Raw genomic sequence first — 15,000 nt, 5'->3', positions numbered from 1 at the left:
ATGGGAAAGGACAGGTAAGAACACAAACACACACATACAAACACACACTTATACATACACACACACAGTTACAGCATCCATAGTCCTGCATAAATATCCATACACACACATACACATACAAATACACATTTACAGACACACATTTACAGACACACTGTTAGAGTGTCTCCTCCTCTGCTGCAGGTTGACGACCCTGAAGTGAAAGTGGCGGTTGCCGGAGTGACGGGAGAGAGCACAACCACAGATGGGGAGGCAGCCTCAGCACCGCCGGGCGCCACGGATACGCCTCCTCCAGGAGGGGAGAAGAAGCTCTCTGTCTCTCCGTCCAGCTCTCCGTCTCCCACCCCCTCTCCTCTCTCATCCCACTCTCCTGCTGACCTGGCTCTGGCCAGACTCTTCCGATCCTCACGCACAGAACCGCCCAATCAGGCGCAGAGCTCGCCCTCAGGGTCATGTGACCTCAGGTAGAAGTCTTTGCTGATTAGTCAATTTTTTGTCTTCGGTCTCTCTTTGTGGTGTCAGTCTGTTTGGCAATGAGTGTAAATAGGTATTTTTGATCAAAATCAGAGAAAATATTTCAAAATATCCTATAATGTGTGTGTGTGTGTGTGTTTGTATCTGTGTCTGCCTGTGTTTGTGTCTACTATTCTGTGTGTATGCTTGTTCGTGTGTGTATCTATACGTCTGTGTGTGTGTGTGTGTGTGTGTGTGTGTGTAAGTGTGTGTGTGTGTGTGTGTGTATTTATGCTTGTGTGTGTATCTGTATGGTTGTGTGTGTGTGTGTTTATGAGTGTGTTTGTGTTTGTGTGTGTGTGTGTGTGCATCTGTAGATCTGTGTGTGTGTGTGTTTATTTATGCTTGTGTGTCTGTGTGTTTATGCTTGTGTGTGTGCATTTGTCTGTGTATGTTTATGAGTGTGTGTGTGTGTGTGTGCATTTGTCTGTGTCTGCATGTGTGTATCTGGATGTCTGTGTGTATATGGTTATTTGTGTATGTGTGTGTGTGTGTGTGTGTTAATGCTTGTGTTTGTGTATTTGTGTGTTTCTCAGCCTCAGCCCCACACTGGTGGCCCTCGAAGTGGACAGTGAGGAAGAGGATGATGAGGTCCTGATGAAGTCACCCCTCCCCCAGCTGTCGTCCGAGCCCAGTGGAGACGAAAGGGACAGCGCTGACCCCGCCCCTGAACCCACCTGCACTCGCACTCTCTCCACCTCCTCCGCCCTGGGCCACGCCTCTTCAAAGGTGGGACACAGCAGTGCAGAGATATTTTAAAGCTGTAAAACTTATTTTTTCTCCTGTGGGACAAAGACCCTTTATATTCGTACTAGTACTGGTTTTTACTCTGCGTTTGGTACTTTTTCGTATTTAAGTTACGGGAAGCTAAGTTACATGAGGTCAAACTCTAGTGTACCTAATTTAACTATGTGGTCAGTAGGAAACAAGACAAGTGTGAGTGTGTTTGAAAGCTGATGTGCTTTTTTGCATAAATGTGCGTGTGTGTGTGTATGGGTTTTGCATGTGTGTGTAGATGTGTTTTTCACCTCTGTGCTTTCCCCCTGCAGAATGCCGCGGATCAGGGGGTGCGTATGCGCTCATACTCGTACTCCTCCCCCAAGATCAGTCTGCGGCCCCCCCGCTTCAGCCGCGACACACACGTTCCCCCCACCTCCGAACTCACCCAAGGTCAGCCTCGTCTCTCACCTTTCACCCCTTTCCTAACCTCCATGATCCCGAGGAACCCTGTTTTGAGTTTCCTTACAGTGACCCACCAGAGGACAGAAGCCCTTAGTCTTCAGACTGGTGTGTTCTTGTTGAACTTATGTCTCTGTTTCTGAAAGTGGAAAAGAGAGAGGTGATAGCATCAGCTGTCTGAGCTTTGCTGAACTTAACTGGAGGAGCTGAATTATTAAAAAGGTTAGTTGTCTCAGTTTGAACAAGTAATGGCTGTTCTGCTGAGGTGGAGTCAGCTGTGACCTGTGGAAAGTTCATTCCTTCATTTTGGCCAGGTTTTGATTCTTGTACTAAGGAAGTGCTATATGTAGGGTGCAGGAAATTCACTCACACGGTCTGGTCTGGTTCTAGTTTTGTTGCTAAGATACTCATATAAATTGAAAGAAGCTAGCTCTCTTAGTTTTTCAAGGTCCTTGTTATTGTAGTAAAAGTGATCTCTCTTAGTTTTAAGGGATTCTTGATCCAGGCTTCTGGTTCTAAGTACTTCTCGTACTAAAACAGGGTCACCTAGACAGTTTGTGCAGAAGGTTCGTTCTCTTAGTCTGGCCAGGTCCTAGTTCAGGGACCAAGTTTAAACCGAAAGAAGGTAGTTCTCCAGGTAAGTCTGGTTCTATTTCTTGTTCTAAGGCACTGTCGCCTGTAGACTGCTGGCCAGACAGCAGGAGTCTGGAGTCGTGGCTCCCTCCTCTCTCTCCTCTCTGCTACTCCAAGGCTGTGTGGCCTCGCTGTGGTTTGGGGAGGTTTGCTGTTCTCCTCGCAGGAAGCTTGTTCAGACAGCTTGTTAACCGTGGGCCTGGCCTACATTTCTGTGGAACAAGCTCTCTTCCTCACTATGTTTAATCTCTCTCTCTTTCTTTCTTTCCCTCTCTCTCTTTCTCTCTCATCATTTAGTCAGTGCTGTTTTTGACATTAACTGCCTCATTGGGGTCTGTTCAATTTCACTTTCTGTTTTATTTACTTGCGCAGCACTGTTGACTTTGAGCATTGTGTCAAGGCTCTTTAGTAAAGCCAAGGCCTGCTTAAACCCCTGACAGTAAGCACACTGATGACAGAGGGGAGGAAACTCTGCCTTTAAACAGGAAGAACCTTTAAGTCAAACCCAGCTCAGAGGAGGGGCCCATCTTCCAAAGGGTCTGTTCTGGTTTATGAGGCTCTGGGTTGGTAGAAGCATGTTGATCTAACTGTTAAATATGTGTATCTCACAAACCCATCTTTCTCGGTTACTGTTGGCTCACTCACTGCCTGTTATGTGTGTGTGTGTGTGTGTGTACTCAGGGAAATTACTATTAGGAGTCCTCCCACAAATACCTATTATGATTTATGTAAAGTGTCCTTGTCAGTGAGACAACACACACACACACACACATAGTGAGAATCTGGCAGCAGGGCTGAGAAACACTGTTGTCTGTGTTGCCCTGGTGTGGGTTGGGTTGGCAGTGAGTTGAGTTGTCATGTCCACTGTGTCCTGTAGATGGCGCCCTCCACAGCAGCAGTGGCAGCAGGTCTCTCTTGCAGGCTCTGTCTCTGTCTAAATCTCTCTACCTACTCAATCCTGTTAGTAAGTACTGGACTCACCATCACCTTCCTCCTGCTTCAGCTCAGCACACCACCGCTAACAGCATGGGGATGGGAGTGTTTGTGGATAGATATGGGTTTGGGTGTGTGGATGTGTGTGGGAGTATGTGAGTATGTGGATGGTTGTGAGTGTTTCTTTATTAAATGTGCAGAGCATCCAAACTGATCATCATCAATGCTTGCTCGTTTGCTTGTTCACTTACGTGAGTGTGTGTGTGTGTGTGTGTGTGTGTGTGTGTGTGTGTGTGTGTGTGTGTGTGTGTGTGTGTGTGTGTGTGTGTGTGTGTGTGTGTGTGTGTATGTGTCTGGCTGTATGTGAGAAGTGTCAGCTGCTCTTGATTCTTTCTGATTGCGATGCCTCATCATCTGCTGCTGCTCAGGTATTTGGTGGGAGAACAGGCCTGTGATGTCATCAAACTGGGACATGGTGCATGAACACAAAGCACCTACCTGATCTTGTCCAGGCTGATTGTGTCTGCATTTCCAAATTTGTGTGTGTGTGAATGTGCTAGTGAGTGTGTGTGTGTGTGTGTGTGTGTGTGTGTGTGTGTGTGTGTGTGTGTGTGTGTGTGTGTGTGTGTGTGTGTGTATATCTGAGTGTGTGTCAAAATGAAAAATCACTCTAAGGCCCAGTGGTGTCTGTGCGTTTCAGACATCTGCTCCTCAGATCAGGCTTTTGTTCACCAGTGTGTGTGTGTGTGTGTGTGTGTGTGTGTGTGTATGTCGGTCCTTGTGGCTTGTTTCATTCCCCTGTGCTCTCCAGCATGCAAGCCCAAGTGATTTCCCCTCCAGACCACACGGCCGGAACGCCTGTCCTCTTCAGCTTAGTCTAATATCAGCCTAATGTCACATTCATCATCTAAATTATACAGTATAGGAGAACCCAGCTAGTTTTAATTACATCTGGAAACATGAAGCATTTCAGCATTTTATTCATAAGACTCATTGACTCAGGAGAGTTGGGGCTGCTGTGGTTGACCTGCCGTGTGTGTTATAGAGGGCGAATCATGGATGCATTCTGCCATGTGTGTTATTGAGTGGGAATCATGGCTGCATCAATATGATGTCTAGTTGTCTGAAGTGAACGTTGGTGTTGTTTTTGTTTCTGTCCACAGAACAGAGAGCTCTCAGCCTCACTGAACAAACACAGGAGAAAAGGTACGCAGAAAACCTCTACCCGCTTTGTCTTTCTCTCGTTTAAATATCTCTCTTTAGTTTCTCCTTCTTATTGCCTTTCTCTTACATCTTCATTCTGTCTCTCTTTCTCTCGATTTCTTTTTGTTTTCTCTGTCTCTACCTTATATATTCTGTCCGGCTCTCTTGCTCTCTCTTTCTCTTAATCTCTCTCTCTTCCTCTGATACTCACTCTTTTTTTTCCATTTATTGCAGTACTTTCTCTTAACCTCTTTTTGCTCTACCACTTTGTCCCCCATAATCCTTTCTTCTCTCATCCCCTTCCCTTCCTCTCTTCCTCTCTTTCTCACTTTGTCTCATGTTTCCTGTGTTGGGTTGCCTCCTGTCCTCCTGCTCTCTTGCTGCCTGACCTAGAGTGAGAACTCTCCAGTGTTGCTCTGACTACTGGGTTGCCTAGAGACTGAAGGTCTCTGTTGTTTAGTTGAGCTGTCCAAAGTGTTTTCTCTGTTCTTTCCCCCTTTTCTTAACTTGAAAAAACCCATTTTAATCATGTCATTTTCCATTCCTGTTCTTTTTTGAGTCTTTGAGGTAGCCGGTTCTGAGCACATTTGTCCACCAGATAGAGACAGTATCATTTGTCATGATGCTACGAAGAGAATCACATCTTCCATCATCTCAAGAACTCTGATGTTCTGGTCTGCCTCTCCAAATACATCTCTCCGGTGAAGACCATTTGACCCACATACAGCCGCCTTATTAATTCATAAACCGTCCAAATGTCAGGAAACGCCTTTTACCCACATTACAATTGAAAAAGCACCCTAAAATCCCATTCAGAGTTATTTTTTCCACATACAACAAAACTAACAATCATACAACCTTCACAATCAAACTATCCATAATTTATCTTTCTAATGAAACAAAATAGCAGAGATGGAAATTATATGATTTCCATTGTGTCAAAGCAGAAACTAGCAGCTCTCCAAAGAAAGTGGAAATCTACCACAACACTCACATTATCCCAGGGTTCTGGGCTTAATGGAGGCCGTGGGTTTTGGAAATAAATAGTAGAATGGTAGCGAAGCAGTAATTACAGGCAGGGGAGTCGTCCCAGTGTTTCAAGCGGTCTGGACAGTGTGTCTGTGTTTGTGTGAGTTTATGTGTGTCTGTGTGTGTGTGTGTGTGTGATATCTGGTAAATGTGAACTGTGTGCTTCTGTGTATGTACGGTATGTGTTTGTGTGGATCTGTTTGTGTGTGTGTGTTCCATATCTAATAGAATTATTGGTTAATTTTCCTTTTGATGAGAGGGTCTGGCTGACCTTGTTTCCCTAATGGACTTCCACTCTGATGGTGTGGTTATCCATCCCTCAATCTCTCTCCCTCTCTGTTTCTCCTTCTCTCTTCCTCTCACTCACTTTTCGCTTTTTCTCTCTCTCTCTCTCTCTATCTTCCTCTCCCCCCTCTGTTTCCCCCTTTCTTCCCCTCTGCTGCTCGCTCTCTCTGTCTCTGATCTCACAAAAGGCTTTTAGGATCCCTGCCAGGTCACCCTGCCCTTTCCCCCTCTCTGTTCTTCTGTCTCCCTCTCCCTCCCCCCTCCCTCCCCCTCACTCCCTCTCTCTCCCCCTCTCTCCTCCTCTCTCTCTCTCCCCCTCTCTTCCTCCCTCTCCCTCTGTCTCCCTCTTTCTCCTCCTCTCTTCCTCCCTCTCTCTCCCCCTCTTTCTCTCCCCCTCTCTTCCTCCCTCCCTCCCTCTCCCTCTCTCTCCCTCTTTCTCCCCCTCTCTTCCTCCCTCCCTCCCTCTCCCTCTCTCTCCCCGTCCCCCCCCCCCACTCTTCTTTTTGGTTCTGTACATTCAGTAAAAAAGGGAGTGTGTAACTACAGTTGTAGAACAGTAGCACCATCCAAAGGATATACACACACACATGTTGACTCTGGCGTGTGAGAGGAGTTGTGCTAGTGGGGTTTCTGTGTGTATGTGTGTTGGGGTACATTTAGCTAAATATTTTGTTATATATTATATATATATATATATATATATACAGCCGCGGAAAAAATTAAGAGACCACTTCAAAATTATCAGTTTCTCTGGTTTTACTATTTATTGGTATGTGTTAAAGTAAAATGTACATTTCAGTTTTATTCTATAACCTACTGGCAATATTCCTACCAAATTTCAAATAAAAATATTGTCATTTAGATCATTTATTTGCAGAAAAATGACAATTGGTCAAAATAGCAAAAAAGATGCAGTGTCTTCAGATCTTGAATAATGCAAAGAAAACAAGCTCATATTCATTTTTAAACTACACAATACTAATGCTTTAACTTAGGAAGTGTTCAGAAATCAATATTTGGTGGAATAACCTTGATTTAAAATCACAACTTTCATGTGTCTTGGCATGCTCTCCACCAGTCTTTCACATTGCCGTTGGGTGACTTTATGCTACTCCTGGCGCAAGAATTCAAGCAGCTCGGCTTCTTTTCATGGCTTGTGACCATCCATCTTCCTCTTGATCACATTTCAGAGGTTTTTTATGGGATTCAGGTCTCGAAATTGGGCTGGCCATGACAGGGTCCTGATCTGGTGATACTCCATCCACACCTTTACTGGCCTGGCTGTGTGGCATGGAGCATTGCCCTGCTGGAAAAAACACTTCTCAGAGTTGGGGAACATTGTCAGAGCAAAAGGAAGCAAGTTTTTCTTCCGGGACAACGTTGTACTTTGCCTGGCTGAGGTTTGTAAAAGACCATAAGGATTGAACCAAAGCGGACTGGAGGGTCTCCTAGTTCGTCTTCTCTGATGAGTCCAATTTTCAGCTTTGCCCAACACATGGTCGTCTGATGGTTAGACGGAGACCTGGAGAGGCCTACAAGCCACAGAGTCTTGCACCTACTGTGAAATTGGACTCATCAGAGAAGACGAACTAGGAGACCCTCCAGTCGGCTTTGGTTCAATCCTTATGGTCTTTTACAAACCTCAGCCAGGCAAAGTACAACGTTGTCCCGGAAGAAAAACTTGCTTCCTTTTGCTCTGACAATGTTCCCCAACTCTGAGAAGTGTTTTTTCCAGCAGGGCAATGCTCCATGCCACACAGCCAGGCCAGTAAAGGTGTGGATGGAGTATCACCAGATCAGGACCCTGTCATGGCCAGCCCAATTTCGAGACCTGAATCCCATAAAAAAAACTCTGAAATGTGATAAAGAGGAAGATGGATGGTCACAAGCCATGAAAAGAAGCCGAGCTGCTTGAATTCTTGCGCCAGGAGTAGCATAAAGTCACCCAACGGCAATGTGAAAGGCTGGTGGAGAGCATGCCAAGACACATGAAAGTTGTGATTTTAAATCAAGGTTATTCCACCAAATATTGATTTCTGAACTCTTCCTAAGTTAAAGCATTAGTATTGTGTAGTTTAAAAATGAATACGAGCTTGTTTTCTTTGCATTATTCGAGATCTGAAGACACTGCATCTTTTTTGCTATTTTGACCAATTGTCATTTTTCTGCAAATAAATGATCTAAATGACAATATTTTTATTTGAAATTTGGTAGGAATGTTGCCAGTAGGTTATAGAATAAAACAAAAATGTACATTTTACTTTAACACATACCAATAAATAGTAAAACCAGAGAAACTGATAATTTTGAAGTGGTCTCTTAATTTTTTCCGCGGCTGTATATTTGGCAGATAATTAACTGAAAATGAATGAATAATTGGTTTTGTCTGATTATTTTTCATGTAAAGACACAGAGAGGCAGATAGGGAGATGGGGAGAGAGAGGGAAAAAAGAGAAAGGTACAAATGATTTGGAAAGAGAGGAGGGATATATAGAGAAAAAGCAGGACAAGAACTGAGGGTCTACAACTTCATTGTGTGTTTTCCCCTGTTGGAAATTGGGGGTGAGGAAGAGAGACCTTACAAGTGAAGTGTGTGTGTGTGTGTGTGTGTGTGTGTGTTTGTGTGTGTGTGTGTCTGTGTGTGTGTGTGTGTGTGTGTGTGTGTGTGTTTGTGTGTGTGGGCGTGTGGGCGTGTGTGTGGGCGCATGTGTGTGTGTGTGTGTGTGTGTGTGTGTGTGTGTGTGTGTGTGTGTGTTTGTGCGTGCCTGTGTGTGTGTGTGCTCACATGCACGTGTGTGCATGTGTGTGTATGCGTGTGTATGTATGTGCATATGTGGTGTGTGTGTGTGTTTGTGTGTGCGCACGCGTGTGTGTCTGTGTGTATGTGTAGGGAGTTGAGGTTCCGCAGGAGAGCTCAGTCGGCCGAGGATGAGTCCAGCGTGGAGCTGGCCGACTCCCTCCAGCACCTCACACTGTCCGAGTTCCTCAAAGAGTACGTCATGTCACTTAACATCACCCCACTGTAGCTCCGTCACGGCCTCAGTACGCCAGCCTGCCTTAGTGTAAGCATTAGCATGACCTCTAACGCTGACCTTTTAGAGGTCGCCAACAGCTAGCGCCATTCTCTAACACACGCAGTACCCCCCCATAACTGCACGTCCTAACCCCCACTCCCCCCCTAACCCAATGTGACACTCATTGTTTGTCACTAACCCCAGAAAGTCTACTGAAGTATTGAAACCCACCCAGTTTTTCTTTCAGCTCAGCATGCAGCAGACTGCAGAGACTCTGTTTCTCAGTGAAGCGCCACTTTGCGTACCTTAGGTTGTTCGCTGTATGGTCCTGCAGGTCTCGTTGTGAGGCATGCGTCTTTGTCTGTTTCTCAGCCACGTCCTGCAGAGATCCCCAAATACCTCCCTGATCACACACCACTGCAACTGCATGCATCCGACAAGCAATGTGATGCTATTCTGTCTTACACTTCTAGGACACTCCTCTCTTCCTCTGTAGAAACCCTTTAAGCAGCTGACTCTGGAAAAGACCTGGTCCTGATCTGCTTCTGATCAGGAGGATTGATCTGGCTCTGATCAGGATGATTGATTTCAGAGTCAGCTGCTGCTTGGGTGTATGTTTAACCCTTTGATCACCAGCAAGCAAGACGACGCATGGCGCGGCGATGCCAACTAACCCTCTCAGTGATGCCCGGTGCTGTGTGGCACCAGGAGCGGGCGCTGGGTGGGCGGCACTAATGTCATGTCACGTGCCCCCCCCCCCTCTTGCAGGATCGAGGAAGAGGAGTGGGACAGGTACATCATCCCCTCCAAGACCGAGTCGGACAAGTACAAAGTCAGCAGAACGTTTAGCTTCCTGAAGAGCCGCATGTCCAGCACTCGCAACAAGAACAAGGTGAGGGAAACAAAACAACAAGGTGAGGGAAACCACAGAACAAGGAAAAAGGTCCTAAAAATCGGCCTTTACCGCACCAGCATTGATGTTTACATAGCGATGAAAACACACAGATACACACGCACACGCACATGCACACACACACACAACCACATACACATTCACACACACAACCACATACACAACCACATACACACACATTCAAACACACACACACACACAACCACATACACACACACACAACCACATACACACACCCAACCACATACACACACACACACACACATACACACACAACCACACACACACACGCACACACACACACACACACACACAAACAAAAACACACACACACACACACACACACACACACACACACACACACCAATCCCCGCTAAGCCCCAGCAGATGAGAATCATGAGACCTAAACACCTGCCTCGCAGCGATGTAAAAAGAAATGGAGGCAGTGTCTAAGACGTTTTTTTTGTAAAAATGGCAAATGTTTAATCCGTTTGTGGTCGGCCAACACACCAGAATGGAGAAAACAAAAAGAAACAAAACTCCAAATAGCTCTCAATAAATAAAGCAAGTCCCTAAACAATTCGGCTACAAACTAAACAAGTTACTTTCAATCATAATAAGTTAGCTTAACAAGTTGTCGCTCTTCAATCTAAACAATTTACCTATAGTTGTCTGGAGGGGTGGGAAGTTGTTCCCCTCAGACTCGTCGCTCCCGATACCTGTTCTGCGACGGCATTTTATCTACCCGGCCTGAACCATTGCACACATCGTAAAACAATCAATAAACATCCATATTCCGACGAATTATCACAACATACATTTCCCTACATTGATACAGCCGGGTTTACCCAAAGACATTAATATACTATTAATACATAGCACTCTAAATAATCACACCCTCTACAACCACCCCTCTCATCACACGCACTTGGCTCACGTCTGACACTCCGTGCCCAAAAGTTCATAGGTCCTGCTATGTTTTGCTGGTTGTATGTCCCAATCGCTGTTCTGATCAGGGTTAACTATGATGGGTATGCTGTTTGTGTGAATATAAATCCTGTGCCTGTACCCCACGCTGTCTTCTGTGTTTGTCTGAGCCCCGGAATGTATAACCGTCGCGGTAACGGGCAGCCGCACCGTTGCAGACAGAGAGAGAGAAAGAGCTGTGGCTGTGAGGTCATGCTCATCACACAGGCCTCCTAATAGTAGACTGTACCAGCTAAACTGTTATGTACATGCTTAATCCCCACAGAGTTTTATTCATTCTCTCAATCTCTCACATCACCCCTCTAAACACGTCAGTGACTAGCCTTGTTTTCATGTCAAGCGCAAAGCACTTGACCACTGACCAGATATGCAAACGATAAATCAAGAGATCTGTTTCCTCCTTTGCTTGTTTGAGTGGAGAAAAGTAGTTTCTGATAAAGAGCCTCTCTATAGATCTCTATAGAGATCTCGATTCTAGTAAAAGGTTGTTGATGTTTAAGCTCAGCAGCCAATCAAATTACACCCCTCTCTTTTGTGCTCCTGAAGCAATGTGTTGATTGGCTGGAATAGCCTATGGCTCAGTCCAAAACCACTATGTTTGTGTCCCATTTACAGGAACAGGACTGTTTGCCAGACTGTGTTATTGTCATTACTGGAAAACCGAAAGTTATTAACATTTACTGCCTGTGTATGTACTTCATTTACCACCTGTTTAGATGACCTGCTTTACCTGAGTCATAGACAGTCTATACTGTTGAACTGTTATCCAAGCGGGGGCAAAGTCCAGCCTTGAGGTTTAGGTTAATGTCTGCTCTGCATGGCTGACATCACCGTTTGACGGGACCACAAGGCTGACATAGTTCAGTGCTGAGCTTTTAAATAATTCACAGGCAGACAGTGCCATCACACACACACACACAACCACACGCACACACACACGCACGCACGCACACACACACACACACACACACACACACACACACACAAACACACACGTACACACACACGCATGCACGCACACACACACACACACACACCCACACACACACAAACACACACACACACACTCACACACAGCTCCTTTTTAGGTGCTCATTTTGGGCAACAAGCAAAGGATGACTAACCTTTAGGCTGAGCGATCAGCTCCCAAACACACATTCACACACACACACACACACACACACACACACACACACACACACACACACACACACCAAAGTCCCATGCTGAGCAACCTCGCTTCTGTTAATAGTTAACCCATTCAGTGCTGCTGAGCTTCTTCCAGCGAAACCCTAAATTCTCTTCCCCTGTTAGAGAAGCATAGGCGTTCGTTTTCACTGGATTCTATTCAGGTCAATAGGACCAGAGTCTTCAGATCTGTGTGTGTGTGTGTGAACAAGGAGTGTATCTCTCTCTCAATCTGTGTGTGTGTGTGTGTGTGTGTGTGTGTGTGAGAATGCTGTGTGAAGCAGCTGGACTGAGCGTGATGTCTCTGTGGTTCTCTAAGGGTAAGGCGAAGGATCGCGAGGGGAAAGACAGGCAGTCCAATGGCCACCTCTTCTCCTCGGGGTCCTGCGCCGGGGCCACCGTATGCCTCGTGTGTGACAAGCCAGCCACAGGAAAGGACCTGCTGCACTGCTCTAGTGAGTACACACATGCATAAACACAAACACATACACACATTCACACTCTCAGACTCAAAACTCTCTCTCTCTCACACCCACACACACACACACAGTTTGTTACTTAAACAGATGACACATATTCCTGTCTTTTACTCGTATACAAATACTACACTCTCCGTTTACTGTTATTTCCCGTCAGTATGAATATAATTACACCAATGATGAAAGTGAAAGTCTGTTGTTTATGCTTATTTATGATGTGTGTGTGTATCTGGTGTTATGTGTGTGTGTGTATATGTGTGTGTGTGTGTGTGTGTGTGTGTGTGTGTGTGTGTGGTGTGTGTGTGTGTGTGTGTGTCTGTTGTATATATTAAAACACACCTCTGTCCTCAGATTGCACTCTCACGGTTCATAAAGGCTGTCGGGACTCTGCCACACCTTGTCTCAAGGTAGGGATGTGTATCTTAATGCGTGTGTGTGTGTGTGTGTGTGTGTGTGTGTGTATGTGTGTGTGTGTGTGTGTGTGTGTGTGTGTGTGTGTGTGTGTGTGTGTGTGTGTGTGTGTGTGTGTTTACCTTTCCTCAAACACTGGTCACTGATAGGCGTGTTAATGGTTAATACACACAAGTGACATATTTGCTTATTTCCTCAGAAATGATTGTGGTTTAGAATGCTGCCATAAACCTGTGTGTGTTTGAATGTTTTCATGCAATTGTGGGCGTGTCAGTTGGTGAATGTGTGTTGCTCCTGTGTTGCTTTACGTGTGTCGTGTGTGTTTACTTTACTTGCCTGTCTCCAGAAACTCCAGGATAAATATGCCGTTTCCATGGTGAAATCAAAAACAGCATCTCTTCCACAGAGTAAGTTTGTTTATGTGTTTATTTGTTTGGTGTATGTGTGTGTGTGTGTGTGTGTGTGGGGGGGGGGGGGGGGGGGGTAACTGTACTGTGAACATCTGCTTTAGATGCTTTTATTTTGGTTCATAAACTTTAAATTGCCATGAAGTTTGTTATTATATCTCAAGTCTCCCTTTTTCCCTTTCTCTTTTTCCCTCTCCGTCAGACTTTACTGTGCGTGACAGCAGTAATGGGTCAACGCTCATCTCCACGTCAGCTTCGCTCCCGGTGATGGTATCCCGGGACAACCGCAAAGACTCCCAGACCAATACCCTCTCCAGGAGTGTTCCCACGGCAACGGAGCAGTCAGTCATACTCTCTCTCTCTTTCTCCCCATTTCACCATTCCGCTCTTTCCTTCCTTTCCCTTCTTTCTTGCTCTTTTGCTTTCTGTTCTATCTTTCCCTCCATACACCATGTTCCTGTTCCCTTTCCCTCTCTTTCATTCAGTCATTCTCATTTTCACCACCAGTTTTCAACACCTGCTTGCATTACACATTCCTCTTTTCTTTGGCTTTTGCAAGAGTGGATGAAATAAAATGAAGGCCAAGACCTAGCCATGTTTGGATCTGAGGTTGCTACAAGACTAATGGTGCAATACTATTCTTATCCTCTAACAGACAATCTGGCACACAGCGGGGGAAAAATGGGGTGCGGGAGGAGAAATAGTCACGGGCTCTGGTGGATTTGTGTTTAACTGATGGCGTAGGATACTTCGATTTGGTTGTTTTTCTATGGTTTGAAAAGGAAGTTAAAAGTAATTTTTTGAAGACTTTAGGCTCTATTCCTCTTCCCTTCCCTTTCCTTTCCTGTCCCTTACAGCTTCATGCTTTTAATAGATGTATGCCATTATAATCATAATTTTAGTGGTCAGGGTATGCTGTTAACATGTAGTTGGTCTATTAAGATCAAGGCACTGTGAATGAGAGTAACTATGGTCCTACATATCTCATCAGCCTTAGCGAGAGTCCGGAGGGTGATACGGACTCCCCACCTTGGAGAAACCACAGCCAATCAGATGAGATTCTACAGAAAGCAGAGTCATCCACGTCTACTGACTCCTCCATCTTAGAAGGTGAGGATGGCAACCTAGCGGGGACAATATTTACTTGTTGCTGTTCATTCAATGTCTTGATCTTCTTGTTCTACGTACTCAGAGAGTGTATGTTCTGTTTGTCCTATCTTGGCCCCTATAGAAACACCTGACTCTGCACCTATTCCCATTAATATTTCAGTTGGGCCATTGATCTCTTTCGATACACATTTCATGTTGAAATCTCTGTTTCTGTTTGACCTCTCCTGGCAGCTGTAAATGCAGTTAATACTTTTTCAGTCTCAACCAATTCCCCTGTAAAATCTGAATCGCATTTGGAATTTTGAGCCCCATGAAAACATAATTCAAGATCATATCTCTGTTCTGTTTGTCCCTTGCTGGGTCCTGTAGATGTGGTGGACTCCCCTCTGCAAAGTGAGCTTGTTGGGGACGCCATGGACTTGGAGGCGGAGTCTTGGAGCCTAGCCGTGCAGCCACACTTCTGCAAGAGCCAGGAGAAGCACATCATCAAGAGACAGGATGTCATATACGGTGTGTGTGTGTGTGTGTGTGTGTGTGTGTGTGTGTGTGTGTGTGTGTGTGTGTGTGTGTGTGTGTGTGTGTGTGTGTGTGACAAAAGCCAGCAGGTACTTAAGATATAATGCTTGGAGGCTCATATCAAATACGTAGGCTCATGTCAAAATTTGCGGTAGTTATTTATTAACATTTCAATTGTGGACATAAATGAAGAAGTAAAC

General features: G+C 45.3%; 1 protein-coding gene across 1 annotated transcript in view; it reads left to right on the top strand.

The window, feature by feature from the left end:
• arhgef28a (Rho guanine nucleotide exchange factor (GEF) 28a) overlaps nucleotides 1-15,000 on the top strand; it is a 73,925-nt gene that overhangs the window by 35,836 nt on the left and 23,089 nt on the right. Inside the window, exons 9-22 of the mRNA XM_080847930.1 lie at nucleotides 1-14; nucleotides 184-464; nucleotides 1,050-1,242; nucleotides 1,563-1,683; nucleotides 3,203-3,289; nucleotides 4,422-4,464; nucleotides 8,666-8,767; nucleotides 9,558-9,681; nucleotides 12,197-12,332; nucleotides 12,708-12,763; nucleotides 13,114-13,174; nucleotides 13,377-13,515; nucleotides 14,166-14,284; nucleotides 14,654-14,794. The exon at nucleotides 1-14 is cut by the window's left edge and continues 99 nt beyond it. Coding sequence (XP_080704056.1) covers nucleotides 1-14; nucleotides 184-464; nucleotides 1,050-1,242; nucleotides 1,563-1,683; nucleotides 3,203-3,289; nucleotides 4,422-4,464; nucleotides 8,666-8,767; nucleotides 9,558-9,681; nucleotides 12,197-12,332; nucleotides 12,708-12,763; nucleotides 13,114-13,174; nucleotides 13,377-13,515; nucleotides 14,166-14,284; nucleotides 14,654-14,794 — 1,617 coding nt within the window. The remainder of the gene's footprint in view (nucleotides 15-183; nucleotides 465-1,049; nucleotides 1,243-1,562; nucleotides 1,684-3,202; nucleotides 3,290-4,421; nucleotides 4,465-8,665; nucleotides 8,768-9,557; nucleotides 9,682-12,196; nucleotides 12,333-12,707; nucleotides 12,764-13,113; nucleotides 13,175-13,376; nucleotides 13,516-14,165; nucleotides 14,285-14,653; nucleotides 14,795-15,000) is intronic.

This window comes from Sprattus sprattus (assembly GCF_963457725.1).
Source record: "Sprattus sprattus genome assembly, chromosome: 11".
Taxonomy (NCBI): Eukaryota; Metazoa; Chordata; class Actinopteri; order Clupeiformes; family Clupeidae; genus Sprattus; species Sprattus sprattus.
The sequence above is the reverse complement of the archived record's forward strand: the minus strand, read 5'-3'. Positions and strand labels throughout refer to the sequence as shown.